At 38.2% G+C, this 13,893-nt stretch overlaps 1 protein-coding gene across 1 annotated transcript; it reads right to left on the reverse strand.

The window, feature by feature from the left end:
- Nucleotides 2,851-10,108, reverse strand: LOC8060619 (uridine kinase-like protein 2, chloroplastic). Its single transcript, XM_002445777.2, has 14 exons — nt 9,803-10,108; nt 9,574-9,665; nt 7,066-7,135; nt 6,854-6,972; nt 6,189-6,285; nt 5,944-6,023; nt 5,630-5,824; nt 5,458-5,541; nt 5,280-5,340; nt 4,504-4,564; nt 3,841-3,934; nt 3,666-3,738; nt 3,467-3,549; nt 2,851-3,375 (listed from the first exon to the last, which is right to left on the reverse strand). The coding sequence occupies exons 1-14, from the start codon at nt 9,978-9,980 to the stop codon at nt 3,232-3,234; spliced, it is 1,431 nt and encodes a 476-aa protein (XP_002445822.1). The 5' UTR covers nt 9,981-10,108; the 3' UTR covers nt 2,851-3,231.

Genomic DNA, 13,893 nt, shown 5'->3' on the forward strand with positions numbered 1-13,893 from the left:
TAACAAGACGCAGACCACTCTGAATCATTTATTTTCTATCAAGTGAATCCCTCCCTCTTGAAACAGACATCCCCACATTTGCTTGTGTTCTGCAGTAGCGAGACATGCAGAAGATCTTGCAGGTGACAAGAGCCATCGCCGCTGCCTTCCAATAGCTGTTAGCTGGGGAATACTAATACGGTGAAACTGTTTATTAGCTGTTAGCTTGGTCACATGTAAAACCTACAGCTAAAAGTTAGCTATATATATTTTGTCCGAGGAAGTCAGCTGATAACTGTTTATTAGCTAGCTAGGTCATTTTAAGGTATTAGTTGAGCTAGTATTAACTAGGGTGTTTAGATCTACTAGAAACAATTTTGAGGTATTAGTTGAGCTAGTAATACTAATTGTCTAATTGTCTGGATCCATGCAAACACCTCTTGAGTATGTAGGAGTATGTCTCAATTCATAGTTTACACAATCAAATTCTTTCTTTGCCACCCCTCAGCTCCAGCCTATATGCCGGATCGCAAAAAAAAAAGAAGGAATATGTATATATAGCACCTAGTTTTGTTTTAACTTCGGCGGTGTACTTCCTATGTGAGTTAGGCGCTCACTTGCTCCCTACTCTCTCTGTCTAAAAAAAATCGTTGTTGTTGACTTTGACCAATCATGTTTAACCGCTCGTATTATTCGAAATTTTTGTACAAATTCTAAAATAGATAAATCATTATTAAAGTATTTCTAATGATCAAATAAGTCATATCAAAATAGATGATATTTACACAAAAAGTTCTAACAAGATGAATGGTCAAACAAGATGTTTGAAAGTCAACAACAACGGTCTTTTTGAGTACTTTCTAAAAACGAATGTCCAGCATGTGAGTATACTGTAGACCTGACCCGATACGTATGATTTTTTTTGGACCCAACTAGTCTATTCATCACACTTGGGCCATGGTTTTAAACTCACTTCAACCACTGTGGGTCAGGCTGGAGCTCAGATACTTTACACGAAACCTAAACTAATAAACGAAAATAAAAGTTTATAAAAAAACATAATGCATCCACCAGGCCCATGCCTAAACTTTGGGCCCAATATCAGACTTATGTGAAGGCGAAGAAGATACTTGCTCCGTCCCAAAATAAATCAAGTTCTAGATTTATCATCAATCAAATAGTTTTAAGTCTGACTAAATTTATATAAAACACACTAATATTTATGATACTAAATTAGTATACACTATGAAATATATTTTTATAATCTACTTATTTGATGTCATAAACGTTGTTATAATAAACTTGGCCAAAGTCAAAATAGTTTGACTTAGAAGGTGATTCTAAGAGTGTATTTTTAGAGGGTATTTTTAGTGTGTTAAAGCATAGCAAATACCACTTTATCAACAATTTTCCCAAATTCATTTTTGCAGATGTATCTTATCAATAATTAATTTCTTCCCCTTTTTTCTAGATAATGACTAATTTTATTTCTTTTCAATAGAACCTTCATTGCTGCAGTGGCGGAACCAGTAATTTTGATTAAGGAGGATCGAACAAATATGGTTGTATTTTTTAGTGTGATAAAATATACATAATTATATGTTTGAAGAACTTTTTTAAAAATACTACACTATTTCTTACCAAAATCATCATATTTTATAAAAAAAATAGGTGAATTTGATATTTTTTGTGCTATAAATATTAATATTTATATAGGTGCTTTAAGTAAATCACTGTGCTTGGGGGTGGCAGTGCCCCCCTGGTTTCGGCCAGTGAGTGTTGCTTGTTATACTTTCATTTTTTAAATCCATTTTCACATCTGATACAATGGTTATATTTGTTACTGTTAAAAAATGAGTAAATTAATTCAAAATTGAACTAAACGGGCACGGCCGGCCCGTGATTTGTGCAGTTTGGGAAGTTGCAAGCACAAGCAAGTCGAAACTCGAAAGAGATCATGTAGCTCACAAAAAGGAACAATGCCGCTGCAACCTTAAAAGATTTCCCAACCTGTCGTGAAACAATATGGTGTTTTGGTTAGGGCTTGCTCTAAACCTCTAAGCAATACTTTCAAAAAAAAACGAACAGCTCTCAGGTCTCAGCATTACTAAAGGCTAAAACACAATTTGAATTTGCTACAAAACATCCCGTAATAAGGTACTGTTCATCTGACCAACAACGATAGTCTGAAGGATGGCATAGTCATCAGACTGGACCGGCCGGCAATGCTCAGCGCCTCAGCCACACCAATGTGAAATAACATTTGGTTATCAGGCAAGCTTGGCCTTGCCCAGCAGCACGAACCCCAAGAAGCTTGCCATGACCAGTTAACTGAGGCCTAAAAGTTTTTGAATTTTAGGGTATAAACTAAACAAGGCCTGAACTCATTCACTCCGCAAGGCTAGGTGAGCCTGGGCAGAAGGACCAAGCGCTGACGGGAAATGAAAAATATAAACACGCCATATCGACTAATATACCATCAAAACGCATCATCAAAACGCATCATAGATACTCCTGTTAGTCGCTGGATCCGCGCTCTAGGTGTGAGCAGGATCCTTACTCTCATTGAGAGGATAGCACACTGAGTTGGGGCAATTTTCTGAGTTTATTTCTCACACAATGCTATGCCAACCTGAGGGGTTGGGGATACATATTTATAGGGCTGCTAACCAGCCAGCATATGCCAAGATACTAGTCTAAGATGCTAGTCTAAGATGCTGTCCTACAGATGCTAACTGCTGTCCTAAAAGCAGTCAAGGATGCTGTCCTACACAAGGACCATGTGCTGCCTACTGCAGCCCACAACCACCAGCCAACAGAGACTTATCCATCAACTCCAACGCAACAAAATTCTACATCATAAACCTCACATAAGTCTTGTCACAACCTTTGAATTTCATTCCAATCACAGCCGAGATCGCACGGCAACTGTTTGATGCCGGGAAACAGGGTTTAGTCATACATTTCACAGGCCTCTGTATAACAGTATATGTGACGAGGAGGAGGCCCTTCAGCTAGGAGCCTCAAAATGCAAAACCCAATGTGTTTCACAACCAACGGAAACAACGGTTTGTGTACCGAATCATATGATAATGGACAGACCACACGGTTTCAGCACCTACCAGAAACCTATCCACGTTTGCTTCCAGTATACCATAACCAACCAAACACCAGTATATCTCTGCCACGGTAATGTCAGCTCTAACTTGTGTGTCTTTTTACACTGCTAACTACACCAGCCTCAGTAATCGGTTAGTCTGTGCCGAAGTATCGATCACCATACTCTCCAAGTCCTGGGATGACACGATATTCATCGTTCAATCCGCTATCAATCTCTGAGGTTACAATCTTCAAATCAGGGAAGCGCTTGCACACACAATGGATGCCTTCAGGGGCCTGTTTGTGAAAGAGACATATGAACAAACTAACCAAAAGGAAAACAAAGATGAAGGAGTAACCATCTATGACTCAGCAAAGGGAATTTTACCGAGATGAGAGTCAGAAAAATGATCCGCTGCTCAGGAACTCCTTTCCTCATAAGAAGCTCAATGGCTTGATTAGCTGAATTGCCTGGAGAAACAAGACAAGAAACTTCAGTGATAGCTAAATAACGTCACTTTGTAATTGCAATAAACATGCAAAAAGAACAAACATAGAAACTGGAATAACGAATATGCAATGCTAACCTGTACCAAGCACAGGGTCCAAAAGCAAAACATGACGTTCAGCAATATCCACGGGCAGCTTATGGTATATGAGCTGGATACAGAAAATAAATTCAGTTTATTCACAACATCACAAACTGAAAAAAAAAAAATCATTCACTTTACAAGGAAACCAATAAGTGTGACGAAAACTTACTTGTTGTCCATTATCTCCAATGCGATGAAATAGAATTTTGCCTATTTTTATCCCCTTACAACAAGCACGCAGTGCATTTTCCATGCTTTCGCCACTGCAAATATTTCAATTAAAGTGCAGAATTAAAGGAAAGAAGGTATATCAAAAGCAATTTCATTGCAAATATACAACTACAAAAAATAAAAACGACAAGAAGACGAAAACACGATCATAAGTACAATTACATATCGATCTAATTGTTAAGACATACCACCATCTATCCCAAATTATAGGTCGTTTTGGCTTTTCTGCTATGTGCCTAGATATATGATATGTCTAGATACGTAACAAAAGTTGTGTATCTATAAAAGCCAAACGACCAATAAATTGGAACGGAGGGAGTACTAGGTAAAAATGGCCAAAGCTATAGCTTTGTAAACAGGACTAGAAAATCAACTTCTGTTGGAACATAGAATGCAAGAAAGCAAAGAAAATTTAAAGTCAGAATGACAGAATCTCAAAGTGTCCACACAAAAATACAAGGACACATGAATCCAATTTATAAAAGGCGTGCTGAACCAGATATAGAATAGTGGAAAAATAGAGATGATGACACCACATAACATTTAAAATTAGTGCCTATTAAGTGCCAAACTTTCTAGCAAAAGCTATTCTAGAATTCACCTTCGAACAATAGACACTCCACAGAGCTTCTTGCAGAAGTCAACTCCCATGTAAACAGATCCTGAAACGCAAGACAAACAGTCATGACTCAATAAGATTGCAAGCATTCAATTCCTTTCTATCCTATAAAATATGGAGCAGTAGAGGGTAGTGCTGGAAGAAATGAGAAGTAGAATGAAGTAGATATAGAACAATGAGCAAATAATCTTTTAGGAAATCCCAGGACTTCCAGAAAATTTCTTTCACATGCATACTGGGAAAAACTCTGGTGTTCGATAACAACGAAAATAAGATGTGGCATTTTTTAGGGCAACCACACTTTATATATTATATAGGGCAAAGCATAATAAGTAAATTAACAGTAAATTTCAGTGATCGTTTATTGCAAAAACAATAAGAAACACTCATCAATGAAACATGTACTATAACTTAATGGTTCTGGGAAGACAACAAATATGAATGGGAAATAGTAAATGCCATGAACGTTATAGACCCAATTTTGCCAACCCATGTTGCTTCCCTTTGCTAAAATTCCTTAGATCCTATTTGGTTCCCAGGAATTGAGAGGAATTGGAAAGTAATCTAATAATAAAATGGGAAGCACTTTCTAGGTATTGGTTTCAATTCATGGGAGCTGTCCATGTTAAAATGTTAGAGCGCCAATTTGAAGCAAGGAACATAGATATTCTGATAAATTATGCCAAATAATTATCTATAGGACCTAATACAATAAAAGAAGAAGAAAGGTGTATGAAGAAAGGAAGTGAACGACATACCTGTTGGTGTAACCACCTGCTTCTCTGTAAATGGCAAATGCCCAAGACCATGCTCAACCACCTGGAAGACATTTTACGTACAACAAATGCATTGGTATACAGTAAACCACAGTTAACAGCTCTCAAACTGGTCAGTTTATAATAAGTTACTGGAGGTCATAAGAACCAAGAGTGGTACCAGACGAATCAGCCTATCTGAGTAGAAAACAAAGTCAGGTGTAGTAATGTTCTTGTCACGAATGAGAGTATGCATTCCTCGTATCTGTTCAGATGAAACAATCAAAACTCAAAAGCATCAGGAGTGTGCAAATCTAAGATCATTGTAATGTAAAGCTTAGTGTTAAAGGTACCTGGAAAGTTGTGTGTACGACAAAGACATTTGGGTAGACTTTGCACAGGTTATGCTGACCAAGTTTTGTGTGGATATGTTGCACAATTAGATCAATTGCAACATGGTTATCTCCCCCTTTTGGTATGATCACATCAGCATATTTCTTCGAAGGCAGGACAAAAGCATCAAATGCAGGCTTGACAAATCTAACATACTGATTATTTCAATGGAAACTCGTATTAGTGTCATATCTATACAAGCATGATAGCGTAGGGATATTTGTAATGTTTGCAAATAGCATAAGTTGGTCAATAAGATACAGTGTTTGAATACCTGCTCAAGCACTGAGGTAACATCTCTACCTCTTTCAACAGTATCACGCCTTATACGTCTAGCAAGTCTAATATCAGCATCTGCATGCAATCACAGGACAACAGATATGCATAATGATCAAAGATTGGTTAAAAATATGAATAAACGATTAAAGTTGCAAAACAATTTAAGCATATACTTTGTTGTTAAGCAGACACCATGGCATGGATAAGCACATATCTCTAACAAAGAGAAGAGTCACAAACCTGTGTCAACAAAAATTTTCATGTCCATCAAATCACGAACCCTCTGATCATGAAAAACCAAGATCCCCTCCAAAATGATGACATCTGATTCATTGACCTAACAAAAAAATGACCAGTGAAATAAGAGGAGTGCAAGGCAAAATGAAATCATAATTCATTTGGGTCTGGCACATAAAAAACAGTAAATAAGGATTGATAATGAAAATAAACAGGATCCTTTTTTTTTCCTTTCTTGCAGTGGGGATTTTTTTCTTTGGGGAGGGGAGGTCACCAAATTAAGGAGGCATAACACTGTTTATCATATGTAGTGAGACAATGTACACCATTTATCATATGTAGCTTATTTCAAAGCAAAAACTTTAAGGAAGCATAACACTGTTTATCACACAGTGCATGCCTACTAATAAATTTTATAGGTTGGCGCCAGCGTCTAAAATAGGGAACGACAACAGAAAACTGCAATAGCATCCCCCCCCCCCCCCAAATAAAAAAGGAAAGTTTTCGTAACAGAAATTAAGTCTGGTCACAATAAATAACATTCATGACATGCAACCAATTTTTATATATTTTCTATATGCTTACAAAAACACATTGAAACAAAGTTATGAAAGTTAGATCATAAATTATAGAATTATTCTCTTTGCACCAATAGTTTATTACACTACCTTCCTAAATTTTTCAGAGCATCGCCTGTGATTCTTAAAATCATATATAGGAATATTCACGGACTGTCCACTTTTCAGCTTTCCCATGCACACCAAAAGTTGATCTGTATCGAATGCATCTGCAAGACAAAGAATAAAAAACTACTTTCAGCTAAGATGAACTAAATCGAAACTAAAAAGAGCATATTTTCACATGATTGCATATCAAGTACCAGGGTGATCAAAATTGTAGTCTTGCACCTGCTCAGACTGTTCCTCAGTTAAACCACGGTAGAATGAATCCTGCAAAAAGTTACAGCCCAAAGTGAATTGTAATCGATGTCAAAAACCTCTGAAACAGTGCTTCTATGGTTCGGTACTATTTAAAGTATATATATAATGTATAGGTGCCTACTATAACCAACTTGTAGTTTACTATCTCTTGATGCAACCATTAGTCTAATGCCAGGTATTCATAAAATTAGAATTGTCAGCATGCATAAAAGGATGCTTTGCAATTTTCAAGCACACAATGACATGAATCAGGATTCAACAAACAGAAAAGGAAACTATGCTGCTTATTTCATTGGAAACAGAACACGAATGAATGCAGATGCAACATTGTGAACCATTTTTAAACGATATTTTTCTAGCTTCGTCGACATGCAATGTAAACAACGATACGAGCAAATCCATTCATGTGAACCAATTATAGAGAATTCATGTTGATTAATAAATAAGCTGCTCACAATGAAAATGAATTTCATGTAACAAAGTTTTAATAAATCAATGTGTCATGTTGCTTGCCTTAAGAGATTTAAAAGGTATCTCCAAGTGAACACCAAAGTCCAAAAATAACAACTCAAGCAAACCAGTTTTTGACTTATTGCATCAGGTGGTCTGTGACTGTGCAGTCACTTCCTAGTGAGAAGTGACAAAGCACCTTGCAGTTTCATGTTAGTGTTAGCATAATTTGCTAACAATATTACGGCCGTTTTAAAACAAACATCACCCAGAAGTTAAAAGCGCCCTGCATGCTGTGTCTTACTTTACTAAATTCCTTTTTCATTGAACGATAACCATCAGCCTACCTCAGGATGCCTTTTTTTTTACTATCAATGGGGGGGGAGGCTCCCAACCTGAATTTTATTTCATTGATCTAGGGCTCCAGAAGGTAGCCCATCTTGTTTTAAAATACATCATCGCTTTCTGAAAATTATGTCAATTACATATCGAAACTAAGTATTGGCACCAAGCATCTGCTATTGTTCTATGTTTCTTTGGCAGCAGCCTATCCCAGCCTCAGGATGCTTTGCAACTTGCAAGCACACAGATCGGCATTCAACAAACAGAAAACAAAATATTAATGCTCACATTTTATCAAAAAGAGAACATAAATGATTGAATGCAGATGCAACACTGTACACATGTAATGTAGACAACGATTATAGCAAATACAAATGCGTACTTGTAAAACAAAACAAGTATAATAATTGAACTCATGGTGCCTAATAAAAATAAGATGCTCACAATGAATTTCATGTTGTGACTTCTAATAAATCAACAGGTCTCATATTTGACAGAAAGAAATTTAAAAAGTATCTCCAAGTGAACTGAAAAATAACAATTCAAGCAAAAAGCGCTGATAATTGTAAACTATTTAGGAAACACTCAGTAGACTCAAGCCAGATTTAACAGAAAAGGTCAAGGTAGTTGTCGAGGCACAGCACTTCTTGACCTATTGAATCAGGTGGTGTTCTGCAAGGCCACTTTCTATCCTAGTGAGTAGTGACAAAGCACCTCAGCATAATGAAAATTATGGCCATTTCAAAACAAACACTATCATCCAGAAGTTAAAAGCACCATGTAGGTTGTGTGCCTTGCTTTATATGTTGAGTAAGACTAAAGCAACATATAATCTATCAAGTCCCCAAATCATGAGCAACTTTATATGGAAGAACCAATTTATAGCATCGACAGAGTAAATGATTCTAATCAAACTAATGTTGTTCTCTGAACAATCACCTTCGTAGTGAAAAAGCACCTGATCATTTCATGGTGTCGGCAAAACAAAAACTACAGCCTATTTCCAAAACAAACATCATCCAAGCAAGTTAAAAGCAGACTATATGCTGCGATTGCTTTAGCGTTCAATCTTCTTTTCAGCAACAAATAACATATCCAAGGATTGAATAAGATAAACGCAACATACAATCTGGCCGTGTAATCTAACCAAATCCCCAACATACAATCTAGCCGTGTATTCAATAATTCAACCCGACCAAGAGGTAAGAGCATTCAAACGTACCAACTACTGCAGTCTTATGAGTTAGAGGCCTCTATGAGTTATGACTGCAGTCCTACATGGAGGAAGAAATTTGCAGCATCGATAGAATAAACCAACTTCCAAATGCAACAACCGAACATGTGTTTGGTATAGCATTCAAAAGTTCGCCACACAAACGCATCGATAACGCAGCCGCAGCCCGCAGGTACAGGACCAAAGCAGAACAAGCTCAGAACACACAAACAAACAAACAAAAATAATAATAACCATCTGAGGAGCAGGAGAACCCGTTACTCTCACAAAGCATTCACAAAACAAACAAACCACTAGAGTTCGCCACACAAATGCATCGATAGCAGAGCTGCGGTACGGGTCCAAAGGTACAACAAGCTCGATAGAACACAAAAAACCAGAGAAACAGGGCCAAAACGGAGGAGCGGGAGAAGATTCACACCTGGTTGACGAGCACGACGCGGTGGTCGTGGAGCTGCTGAATTATCATGTCGCACACCGTCGTCTTCCCCGACGCGGTCCCTCCACATACGCCTTCAAAACAGCACCAGCAGCGGGAAGGGAAAAAAACCGACACCAAAATTCAAAACCAGACAAGCGGAAAATCCAAAGCGAGGGAGAAAGAGGCAAGCGCCAATCGCCCGCCGTTCTCAAGGATGCGAGGCACGCACCTATGACGAAGGGCCTCCTGGTCCCGTCCGCCTTCGGGGATGCGAACCCCAGCGAGGCGTCGGCGTTGGCGGAGCGGGAGGGGGAGGAGGACGGCGAGAGCGAGGAGGAGAGGCGGCGCGAGTCGAGGCGGAGCCCGCTGAAGTGGGGACCCACGGAGGAGACCATCACGTCCTCCATCGTCTCTCCGGCTCCGGCGACCGCCACCTCCGCCGGCGCGCGCGCTGAGCTGGCGATGGCCGCCGCGCCTCGGAGGTTTTGACACGGGGAGGAGGTGGGGCTTTTGGGTGGGGAAGGTAGTGTGGCCTGGCCTGGTGGGGATGGGGTGGGAGGCCGTTGTTGCGTGGAGGCGGTTTTTGTAGACCGCCGGGTCCAGCGGGGGTGGCTCTTTCCACGTGGTGCAGCAAGGATGGGTGCAGGGGAGCGAGGCGCGGAGCGCGGGGAGCAGGAGCGGATTTTCGCCAGGAATTTACTTTTTTTTTTGTGCGGATTTTGCTGTAGAGCAGGAGGGAATATGAAAGGTAGATTCTCGGTTCCTCGCCTTGAAGTTGCTGGTCCATTTTGGTTTTGTTGGACCCTTTTTTGGATTTTCTCCGGGCCTATAACTGCCACCAGCTTTCGAGCTTTTTGTGAATCGTTTTCTTTTCTTGGCATTCAATGCCGATGCAGATTGGAATGCAGGACCATGGCCATGGCCATGGCCATGCAATGCAATATCTGTGTACTGTAGAAGCGGATTTTGGGATGTTGACCACCGGAGTCTTGCTGGCTGCAGGAGTGCATTGATGGACTAGGGATAGGGATAGTTTTTTTTTAAAAAAAAAAAATAGAGTAGGGATAGCTTTCAGGTACTCCCATTTGCTGGAGCAAGCGGTGCCCACACGCTATTTGTTAATCATCCCTGTCACTTACATGTGGAGCTTGGCCTAAACACGTGACAAAGAGAGGATACATGCCGTAAGAGCCGGCCAAAATAATGCATCACCAGATGAGATGATGCGTTGGCGATTAACAAGTAGTACTCCAGTATATAATCATGACAGGAAATATATACTCACTAGTATTATTTTAGGCGCTATTATTATATTTAAAAAATAATAGAGCAGTAAATAAATAAATAATAATGATGCACTGAAAAGGATCGAATTAGACGGCTCTAGTATTTTGGCTCCTCGTGGCTCATACGCTTGGTTAATGGCACAATATGTATAATGGTGTTTCTTAGTGGAGAAGGAATCGAATCACGACTTGACGAGGGGAGTAAATAATGACTTTGGTACACTTGGCGCAAGAACACGACAATGTGCTGTTCCAAACCCAGCAACGACGCTTCATCGTCATCCAGGATAAGAACAAGCAAATAAAAAACCAATCCGACACCGTGCGATCGTACGCATCAATGTGAAAGGCGCCGATGTTCTTCGATCTGTTTTTGTTTTTAAAAATGTACTGTGCATACCAGTACACGGTAGCACGACTCACGACACTGACAATGATTGGATAGTTTACACATAGTTATAATAGCGTGTTTGGATTCATTAACACTAATAAGGGGGTGTTTAGTTCCCCATAAAATCCAAAATACAAAATGCTAACTACTTTGAAGTGATGAAATGCAAAATGCCAAATTTTTTATGGTCATATTTAGAGGGTGTTTAGTTTTCATTTTTTCCTAAAAATTTTTGGGTTTTGATACATTATTTTGCAAAATGGAACTAAATACCATGCAAAAATTTTGGTAAAAAAGTAGTTATTCTCCACTTTGGATTTTGGCCTCAAGAACAAAAAAAACAAAATAAGCCTCAAGAGGCTTCATAAGGACAATAAATTCTGTATTTTGGATGGAACTAAACATGACCCTCAAAATTTTGGCATTTCGCATTTATCACTCCAAAGTAGTTGACATTTGCATTTTGGATTCTATGGGGAACTAAACACCCCCTTAGTTCCATCCAAAATGCAAAACTTATTACCCTCATGAGAGCCTCTTGAGGTTTTTTTGGGTTTGAAGTCAAAACCCAAAATAGAGAATAACCACCTTTTTGCCAAAAAAATTTTGCATGGTGTTTAGTTCTATTTTGCAAAATAATAGACTAAAACCCAAAATTTTTTGGAAAAAAGGGGAACAAATTTTAGCAGTTTATTTTTTAGGGGTGTTTAGTTCTTTTTTCCAAAAAAAGGGTTTTGGCTTATTATTTTATAAAATAGAACTAAACACTATGCAAAAAAATATATCAAAAAGGTAGTTATTCTTCATTTTGGATTTTGGCCTCAAGAGCCAAAAAAACCCAAAAAGAGCCTTAAGAAACTCTCATAAGGGGAATATAAATTCTGCATTTTGATGGAACTGACTATGATCCTAAAATTTTTGGCATTTTACATTTCATCACTTTAAAGTAGTTGGCATTTTGCATTTTGAATTCTATGTTTAACTAAACAACCCCTAAATCTAAAGACTTGGTAATAAACATGCTGCTAACAATTATTCCATAAGCAGGTTTAAAGTTGCTAATAGATACTTGTAGTTTATATACATCTTTAACTCACTATCCAACCACCTATTAGCAGGTGAATCGAAACCATACTTTGCTAAAAAATAGTTCGCTAAAAATTAGCAACTACTCCCTTTGTCCCTGAAAGCTACAGTTTCTAGAGTTGTCTTAAGTTAAACTTTTACGACTTTGACCAAATTTATAGGAAAAAATGCTAAGATTTATAGTATCAAACTAATACCATTAGATTTATCATAGAATATATTTTCGTAAGATACTTATTTTATATCATAAATATTGATGCTCTTTTTTATAAATTTGGTCAAAGTTAGAAAAGTTTGACTGACACGGATTCTATGAGTTGAAACTTTCAGGAACAGAGGGAGTATTAGTTAAATCTTGTGGCATATGCATAGAGCATTAAATATAGTCTAAGACCACAAAATTCGATGTGAACAAGGCCTTCTACCAGTAAGGCGTCAGGGGATTAAAAATACGCATCCTTTCCGGGAACAAAAGAAAAAAGAAAACGCGTAGACCATTTCGTGTCAAGCTAAACCTCCCGATGACTGTTGGAGAGCTGGGCTAAAAATATTGACGTGAAAAGATGTGTTATAAACAAATGTCAAAAGAAAACAAAAGGGCCGAGCTCGAGTTGGACTTTTGTTGGCACAAAACTGACTGGCGTGCCCTTGGACGGATGAGCTTGTTTTGGACCCAAAGTGGCTCCAAAAAAAATGAGACCGATTGATGCTGTGTTTCCCAGCCCAGTATGGCCCAAGCACTAAAACTATTTGCACTCAAAAACTATATCTGCAACTTGTTTGGTTGGCTGAAAAGTCATGACTGAAAGTATTATTTGTTGATTTATTATGAGAGAAACCACTGCTGAATGACTGGTAGATTCACTGACTTATTATAAAAAGAATCCAAACTCTCAAAATCGTTCAGGTTATTTACCTGTCTTGGTATGAAGTGGTTTTGAAAATAGTTTTTCCTTTTTATTGATAATAAAAGCCTAGTCAATACCTGGTAAGTTTTTAAAATGTAGAAAATGTTTACAAGTTTCAATAAAAGTCTTGAAAAGAAAATATAGAGATAGGTTGTGATACGAACGAATGGGAAAAAAAAAGCTCATGAACTTTCTTCTGATATTTTAAAAATAGCTTTTATTTATGTCCAAACATGATTTGAAAATAACAGAGCAAAAAAATAACCTAAAATTTAAAAAAATCATGAAACATTCTAATTGATGTCTAAACATGTTTTGAAAACTAAAAGAGTAGATAAAATGGCACGGTAAGCTCCTTTGGTCTCCGCTTAGATAGCATAAAAACGGCTCTAGCTCTAGCTTCTTTGGCTTCTTCGCCAAGTATTTCTTCAATAGCTGTTTAGCCGGGCTCTGACTGGAGGCAAAGCTGCTCAAAAAGCAATTTAAAATGCACGTACCGGGACAAAATAGAAAAATATATAAAAGGCCTTCCCTATGATGTTTGGGTTGGGTCGAGGAAAAATGTCTCGACGCTTTGCCCAAGAAGCCTCGTTTCAGCAAGGGAGAACGGAAAAGCCCAGTAATTAATTGAGTGAGCCGATTGCCAGTT

Source organism: Sorghum bicolor, chromosome 7, assembly GCF_000003195.3.
Source record: "Sorghum bicolor cultivar BTx623 chromosome 7, Sorghum_bicolor_NCBIv3, whole genome shotgun sequence".
NCBI classification, from domain to species: domain Eukaryota; kingdom Viridiplantae; phylum Streptophyta; class Magnoliopsida; order Poales; family Poaceae; genus Sorghum; species Sorghum bicolor.